The sequence below is a fragment of the Chelonoidis abingdonii genome, chromosome 3 (assembly GCF_003597395.2).
Source record: "Chelonoidis abingdonii isolate Lonesome George chromosome 3, CheloAbing_2.0, whole genome shotgun sequence".
Classification (NCBI taxonomy): domain Eukaryota; kingdom Metazoa; phylum Chordata; order Testudines; family Testudinidae; genus Chelonoidis; species Chelonoidis abingdonii.
In genome coordinates, this window is record NC_133771.1 from 33,278,835 (window position 1) to 33,287,868 (window position 9,034).

A 9,034-nucleotide genomic window follows, 5' to 3' on the forward strand; every position below is an offset into this window, starting at 1 on the left:
CGAGGGTCGGGTTTCTGGAATGGAAATATCGAGCAACACATCTCGAGAACAAACAAGTCAAACAAAGCGGTGAACGGAGTTACCGTTCATTTTTTCTTCTCTCGAGTGATGGCTTCAGATCCATTTCCAGTAGCGTGATTCCAAGCCTTACCTAGGGGCGGAGTCGGGAGGTGAGGTGAGATGTGCAGCGTGCAGAAAAACCGCTGCGCACAAAGGCTGCATTCGATTCTTCGTGACTTTGGACCAGAGCAAATTAGTGCGAAGCAAAGTGTTGGACCGATGGACCAGGTCGCTGCGCGAGACATATCTCCTAGGATAGGCATGTGGGCCAAGCAGGGGAGAAGGCGGCTGAAATTTTGAGCCTGAGCTTGGTGACATGCGCCAGTGACGATGACGAGGGACATGAGCCAGGTCATAGATGTGCGTATGCACGCTGTTACCAAGAGGAAGCAAGGAGGAGATACTCTGGAGGAGACTGGTAGAACTTTCATCCGTTTCAGTGACTGCACGACAGCTGGGGACGGGGGATTTCCGGAAGGAGGCTTTGTCCGCTCCAACCTAAAGATTGCAGAGCGCACCTATGGACATCTAAGGGCTGGTAACTGCTTTGCTTCCCGGCTCGAGAAGGAGTGATCGGCTTGGAGAGACGGGATGAGGGAAAGAAATGTCCTGGTTATGGTCATCATTATGGACGTATTCTGGGGTCTTTCACCAAAGGCCGACACTACCTTAGGGACAGGACGCCGGGATGAGGTCGCAACTGTGACTTGTCTTAGTTGGGAGTAGTATACGGTGGGTCCACCGTAAGCACTGCATAAGTTCGGAGACCTTCTGGCATGTAATGGGGCCACTGGAAGACTGTCTTCATTGAACACAGTACAGGAGTGAGCAACCACCCTCCTTCCCCACTGTCAGAGTAGCCGGCAAGAAGGAACTGAAGGGTGGCTGGGTCGGCTGGGGTATATATCCGGTGCCATAGCGGCGCCACTCTAGGGGGCACCCAGCTGACCCGCCGAGTGTTGCTAGGGTAAAAAGTCTTCCGACGAACGTGCACGCGGCGCGCGCACACCTAACTGGAATGGATATGAGCAACACATCTCGAAGAACAACAGTTACAAAGGTGAGTAACCGTCTTTTCTGTGCCTTTCGCCACTTACTCCTCCCCCTTAAAATAAATAAACCCACCCACCCCCCAAGAATTTATATTTTCTTCAGTTAAATTTCTGGAAATTTTCTCTTATTTATTTAAACATTTAGGACCCAATTCAGCAAAATATATGCATTGCTTTACCAAACTGCTTAACTCCTGGACAGTTCTAGATCTTGGCTCTTTGGTGGACTGACCTGCTGTATGTAACGAATATTTTCTACTCATTGTGTAAACATAAGACCAAGATCTAAGCTCCAGCGGTTAGACATTTTGTCCTCTTCCAGTGGGAATTGCTAGTTTAACCTATTCCCAATTTTAAATGTGAAATTAAAACATGGATATTCTTATTTAAAATATCTTTATTTTTTCCCTTGTAACAGCCCAATGATGATAATTACACAGAAGATCACTAGTCTGGCTTATGAGATTCATGATGGTAAGACTTTTTGAACTGCATTCTTTAACTTTAATTCTTCACAGTGTATTTTTTATAATTTCCCTTCAGTTTAATTCAGAAAATTAAACTACAGATTTGTGCTGTGAATTTTATTATCCCACTACACATTTGGGGGCGGGAGGGCCTGGTGGGAGAAATTTGTTTTGGTATCTCAATTGTTGGTTCTTTAAATATTTGATAAGGGACCAATTCAGCAAAAACCATGGTAGCTTGCACAGAATGCAAGCTCTGAAAACAAGTCTTATTGTTCAGAAGATACCACATCACCAAAAGATTGGCCTGGCATCCTCTGCCCTCTTTTGGGCTGGGGCATGGATCTCTAATGAGTTAGCAAAACAGAATCTCCAAATTCAGAGATCAGCACTGCATTCACAAATTGGTAGAACAGGCATTAGTTGCTGTGACTTTACATGACATAAATACCACTTTTACTAAAAAGGGAGTAAGTAGAGAAGAAAGTCAATCGTTTCTTCTTTTCCTAATTTTGTTCCGTGCTATGTTTAATAATCTTGTATAAGACTCTGTGAATTTTAATTTTTATTGGATATAATATGAACAGAACTATAATATGTCAATTGTATATTACAAGCAAGTTTAGGCATGAACAAAGAGGCTTCATAGTTGTGTATGTATATGTCTTAAGTGGCTAGAGAAAAGTTGACGCATCAATTGGAAACGACGGAGGAGGAGAAGGACCTTGGGGTATTGGTTGATAGCAGGATGACTATGAGCCGCCAACGTGATATGGCTGTTAAAAAACCAAATGCGGTTTTAGGATGCATCAGGCGAGGTATTTCCAGCAAGGAGAAGGAGGTGTTAGTGCCGTTATATACGGCGCTGGTGAGACCCCACCTGGAATATTGTGTGCAGTTCTGGTGTCCCATGTTTAAGAAGGATGAATTCAAACTGGAACAGGTTCAGAGACGGCCTAGACTAGCTTAGATGATCCGGGAAATGGAAAACTCCTGCCTTCAATGAAAGAAGTACTCAAAGAGCTTCGCTTTGTTTAGAGCTGGCCAAAAGAAAGGCTCCGGGGAAGTTAGCTGCCCTATATAAATATAATCAGGGGATTAAACGTTAGGTGAGGATGAGGAAAATTAATTTTTACGTTTAGTACTAATGTAGGCACGGCCACGAATGGGTACACAAACCTGGATATTTAGAAGTTTTAGAAACTTGAAATTAGACGAAGGTTCCTCCCCAACCGATTAGGAGTGGCAGTTTTCTGGAACGGCCTTCCCGAAGGGAAAGTAGTGGGGCAAAAAAGACCTTATCTGCTTTAAAAAAGACTAAGCGTGATAAGTTATATGAGGGGATGTTCATGATGGGAATAGTTTAATTTTGGGGCAATTTGATTTGGGAATAATCGGCAGATAAGTCTGCTCATGGTCTGTGAGGGGATGTTTGGATGGGATGGAAACTGAGTTACACTGCAAGAGAAATTTCTTCTTTGCTTGTGCGTGGCCTGGTGAGTCTGCCACATGGCTCAGTGGTTTAGTCTGATCGCGACATATTTGGGGTCGGGAAGGAATTTTCCCCCTCCAGGGCGCGATGCCAGGCGGCCCTGGAGTTTTCGTTTTTCCCGCCTTCCTAGCTGCATTAGCAGTGGGGGGCATTGGTCGCTTGCTGTGGATTCCCTGCAGCTTTTGAGGGTCCTCAAATCTCACATTTGGCAGGCATTCAAATAACTCAGTCATCGGGTTCGGTGGTTGTTATAAAATGTGTTATGGGCCAGTTTTTGTGTGGCCTGCCTGTGAGGAGGTCAGATCTAGTGATGGATCATACGTCCCATATTCTGACCCTATGAGTCTAATGAGTCACTATGAAGACAGGAGTGAAGTATTGTCCCAGCTGGTGTGACAATATATAGAAGTGATTCTTAAAAGGGGGAAACGAAGAATAATGATTGATACAGGTATTTAATTGGAGCTAGTTTGATTTCTTGTCACTTTGAAGAAGTAAGAATGATAGTGCACCATGAAAAACACTGACCAATGTGCCTATCCACTCAAAAACTACTTGTTAAAAATACAACACATTTAAAAATGCTTAGAGACAAGATGAATTATGAAAGGATGACTTTCTGGGAGTATAACCAACAAGTGGCTGGGGTAAAACTAATCTTTCCCCCCACTGAAACAGGTTTTAAGAAAAAACTACTGTTGCAATTGAAACAAGTTTTAGAGAAAACTTTCCAATCCACTCTCTTAAAAACCGTTTTAAAATGAACTGATTAAATTGTGGCAGTACAACTCTGTTATTTACAGCTGTTGTGCATTATATACTTGTTTGGTAGCAGCTAAAATGTATGCTTGAATAAGGCGCTGTTGATTGTTTCCCTGCCTCCTTAGGGGACGTTCATCATAAAGAAAAATGTGATGTAATATTCTCATGAAACTCCGTCCAGTGAAAGACCATTTTTTTAAATAAAATGCATATTGTTTGTAAAATAAAAATGAGGTCCGCTTTATTGCGAAATTATGTCAGATTTTTTTCAGCAAATCTGTCTATAAATAAAAGGTGTCCCTCCAGTCTCTGTTTCTCCCCTTCCCTGGGCGAAACATTTTAATTTATTTTTCATTTTTTGAATTAAAGTTATTGGCTTCTAAACCCCCTAGATTTTGCCATGTCTCTTTTCTCTCACATGCCATAAGGATAGGCCTCTACTTTCCTCCACAAGTATCCTGCAGTCATATTTTTTTGAACACCAGCTTAATGTTGACAATGTAGGAGGAGAGGAAAGAAATGAACAATAAAACTGACGTAAGGTGCCTATCTCTAGTGAGATTCTGTATTTATAGCCTTCAGTGCAAAAGCACAAGACTTTGCCCTCACCATTCACTCAGGTAGTCCTAACTGCTGTCAGACTAATGACTATTTCACTTACAAAAGTCTCATCTAGGCTTGGCTACACGGTGCAGCGGTGGGAGTTACAGCTTGTCTTCGGACAGCTGTGTAGGGAAAAGCGCTGGAGTGGTTGGCCACACTGCAGCTACCCACGCGCTGCAGTCGTGCCACTATTTGGCAGTCATTTTGCAGCGGTGTTGGGAGTGTGCATTTATGGCAGCTATCCCACAGAGCACCGCTCGTCCCTTTTGGGCGCTGTGGGTTGTGGAAGGGGACGAGAAGGTGTGGTTGCCTTTCTGCTTCCTGTTCCCAATGCCGCCGGCTGCAGCGCTTCACATTCCTATCAGTCAACTGTTTTTCTGTTCCATGTTTGTGCCATTGTGACGCTCCACCACCCGTTTTATCTGTTAGCCAAACACGATTCTCTTCTCTGTGGGAAATGCAGCCCGGAACTGCGCTACAGGAATATGCTGACTGGAGTCTCTGCCAGCACATCAATGTTTTGGCAGTTGAGTGCTATTTTTCCTTACAGCTCTCAAAGTGATGAGGAGCCAATGGATAGCGACGTCGCCTGAGGCCGATAACGACACGGACATTGCTTGTTGGGCATCCCACTATCCTGACAATGCTCAGCACCGGTGATGTTCGCTGGCTTGTGGGGCCTGAAACAAAGCACTGAGTGGGTATACTAACATCGTCATGGAATGTTCTCCTGGGATGAACGAGCAGTGGCTGCAGAACTTTTTTTTCGGAGAGAAAAATCGAACTTTCCAGGGACTTGTGCTTGAGCCTCCGCCCCCCCCGATGGCTCAAGGACACGAGATAGAAGAAGCTGCGCGCTGTGCCGGCTGACAGAAAGCGGTGCTATTTGCCAGTCTGGAGCTGGCAACTCCATGACAGCTACCGCGATCGTGGGAACCAGTTTGAAGTGGGAAATCGACTGTTTGGGGATCGTTTTTGAATGACAAGTTTGCAGGGAGGGCCATTAATTGCATTCCTGCTTAAGCAAGAACCATGACTCTGGAACCGTGCCCAGGACCATTGTGGATGGCGTTCGCACAAATTGATTTCCCTAAACTGTGGAGGGCCGAATAGAATTGGGCGCCTATTTCCTATTCTGGCAACCACCCCCTCCCTAGGCATCTGAATACGTTAATCAGAAAGGGTACATTCTTGTCTATGGTTTCTCGCAGGCGCTTGTGGATAAACGTGGGCATTTCATTGCTATAACACCGGCTGGCATGAAAGCGTGTGCATGATGCACGGCATCTTTCGTAACGATACAGTGGCCTGTTTCCCGGAAGCTGCAGGCAGTAACTTTTTTTTTTTTTCTCCCAGACTGGAAGATCACAGTAGGGGCCGTTGAAAATCCGATTGTGATCTTGGAGACTCCGCTTAACCCGATAAATTTGCGTTTGGCTTCATCGAAACCATATACAAGGGAAGCTTTGACAGGAGCATAGGAACCGGTTCAACGTACCAGAGGCTTGAGCCGGTGCGCGGAATGACCTGGGAGTGTGGCTTATTGGGCCGTTTAAAAGGCACTGGCGACTCATCTTGTACTGGAAGCCTAGACTTGGGGAAAGCAGCAATTCACCTGCGGTTATATGTTTTTTTCCCATGTGTTTGTACCCGCATCCATAAATATTGGTGAAGGGAAGTCATTGAACCCCCCATTCAGTCAGGTAAATGTGGCCTACGAGGTCACACCTGAGGCTGCATTTGCACAGACAGATTGCCCCGCAGGCACTAGAGAAGCCCAGCAAACAGGGGCTCAAGGATTAGGGATGCCTTGAGGGAGGAATTTTGAAGGCTTGAAAACCAACAGTAAATGTTTGGTGCCTTGCAACTGAGAATGAGTGCATGTTACAAAAATGTTTAGTATAGTGAAATCTGTGTTGTGCTATAGCTGATTTGCAAGTGCCTGTTTTCTTCTTCCTCTTCTTCTCTTTTCCCCTGGGCTAAGGTAATCTTTGACTTTATCTCCTGCTGCAATTAATAAAGACTGTTCAACCGAGCTCAAGAATTCATTTATTTGAAACAAGAAAATAATACACTTCTGACCAGACATCTGAATCATTTGGGAAACCCTAAACAAGCAGGGGGGTGGTGGTGAGGAACTGTACAGTGCACAGGTTTTGAAATATGTCCTGTCTGGAGTGCTGTGTAATGATTGCTGCACTTCGGATGGCTATACTGCATGTGATGGGTTAGAAGTGCGAGGTAAGGGTCGTAGTTTACTCCGCAGGGCTGGTTGGTAAACCCGTACAAGGTGTTGGAGGCAGCGGGTGAGCTAAGAAACCTGGATTCCGGGAAAGGTTTGAGCTGACATGGGCACAAGGGTAGAGAGCTTTGGGATTGGGAGAGGGGGGCTCGGCCAGCGAAGTGCTCTGCCTGCAATGGGTACGAGCCCCTGGGATAGAGTCCGCTTGTGTTTGTGCGCCTGCAGGATGCTTTATTCAGCTGCTTGTGAACTTTTCTTTACCATTGGCCTGCTTGCGTTTCTGTAGTTGGCGGATTCCTGTCTTTCCTCCCCCCCCCCCTTTCCCTCCAGTCCTGGCATGTTTTTTTTATTTTCTCTCTTACAAGAGTGATCCATAAACTGGCTTTTCAGCAGGTGTTTCGTCTTTTGCTTTTTGTGCGGCTTCTCTCCGCAGGTTTTGGAGTCTTTGGGACCGCTGTTGATTTAACAGGGCAGCCGAGACATTAAGGTCGCTTGTGGAAAAGGCAAAAAACGGGCAACAATTAACCAGAGGCAGCATTCTTTATATTATATAAAAAATAAGGTACTAAATAACTATCAAATAGAATAAGAGAATAAAAAACCAATATAATGTTATAAAATAAAAAGAAATTATAAAAATAAATACAATGTAAAATACCAAATAATAGGAAAAAGAAAATATAAAATATAATATATAAATTAATTATAAAATATATAACAGAATAATAATAAAAAAAAAACAAAACAAGTAATAAAAATAAAAATAAAAAAATAGTTATATAAAATAAATTAATAAGCAAGAAAAAAAATAAAAAAAAAAAAAGGTATAAATTAAATTTATAAATTAAAAATAGTAAGAAGAAAGAGAACAATAAAAAATATAAAATATATATATAAATAAAGAAAAGAATAAAACAGCACATAGAAAACACAAATAATAAAATTAAAAATAAAAATAATTAATAAAAGACTATTAATAATATAAAAAAAAAAAAGAATAACATAAAATATATCTAATAATCTAAAAAATATTAAATAATATACATAAAAAGATAATAAAAATAAGAAAAAAATTTATAGTAAAAAAACAAGAAAATAATATAATCAAAAAATAAAAATAAATAAGAAAATTAAAAAAACTAGAATAATAATAAATAAAATAAAAATTATATAAAATTAATATAAAAATAACAATAATAAAAACAGAGACAAATCAGAAATAATATATAAAAAAACAATAAATAATATTACAGATAAGATAAAAAAATATATAATTAAATAACATAATAAGAAAAATATTAACAAGTAAAAATAAAATATAAAAATAAGTTTAAAAAAAAATAACATAACATAAAAACAAAATTAATTTTTTATATTATATATTTATTGTATTAAAAAAATATAAAATAATAAAATAAATAAAATTAAAAGACAAAAAATAAGATAAGATAGAAGATATGCATATAAAAATTAATAACAAAGATCTAAGGATTATAGATTAAATAAAAGTAGAATATAAAAAAATATATAGGAGAGAAGATGAGAATTGAGAAAACCCTATAAAGCATTGAGGGTAGGGTAAAGAATATATAAATATAACAAATATATAATTAATTATAGATTATATCAGTCGAGTGGGAGTATAGATCAACCCCATTTATATAAGTTAGGTAGGCGTCAAATTAGAATAAGGAGAAGATTTGAAGTTAAGCAGAATAAAGAGTGTAAAAATAATTAAAAAATAAACACATATAATTCGATTAAGCAATAATAAAAAAAAATATACATTAAATAAAAAAGTAAAAAAAAAAATAAATAAGAAAAAAAAAATGATACATAAAATAAAGTAAAATACAAAAATACATGTAGTATAATAAAAATTAATAAGTAAAAAATCTAAACATATAAATATATAAAAAAAAATAATAAAAAAACGAATATAAATAATTACCCATAATAATAAAGAATTTATAATATAATAATAATAAAAAAGAAAAATAGATTTAAAAAATAAGAAAGATATAATAATTTTAAAATAAAAAATAAGAATATAAAAGTATAAAAAGAGTAAAAAACAAGAGATTAAAAATTAATAAAATAATAAACTTAATATTATATAAAAAGTTAAAAAATAATAAAATATATACTTAACAAAAAACAAAAATAAGAAAAAAAAGAAAAAAATAGAAAAAAAAAAAAAATAAATAAAATTTAATTATATAAAAAATATATAAAATATTTATATTAAAATAAAATATAAACTATAATAATATATGATATAAATAAATCCAATAAAACTATTATACATATATATTAAACACCATAATAATATATAAACTTATAATAAAACAATGTA

The 9,034-nt window shown here is 38.6% G+C and overlaps 1 protein-coding gene across 2 annotated transcripts in view; it reads left to right on the top strand.

The window, feature by feature from the left end:
- MBOAT2 (membrane bound glycerophospholipid O-acyltransferase 2) overlaps positions 1-9,034 on the top strand; it is a 240,890-nt gene that overhangs the window by 156,974 nt on the left and 74,882 nt on the right. The window contains exon 5 of one of the 2 annotated variants that reach the window (XM_032795186.2): positions 1,531-1,586. The exons of the other annotated variant lie outside the window; for it this stretch is intronic. Coding sequence (XP_032651077.1) covers positions 1,531-1,586 — 56 coding nt within the window. The remainder of the gene's footprint in view (positions 1-1,530; positions 1,587-9,034) is intronic. 2 annotated transcript variants of the gene reach the window in all.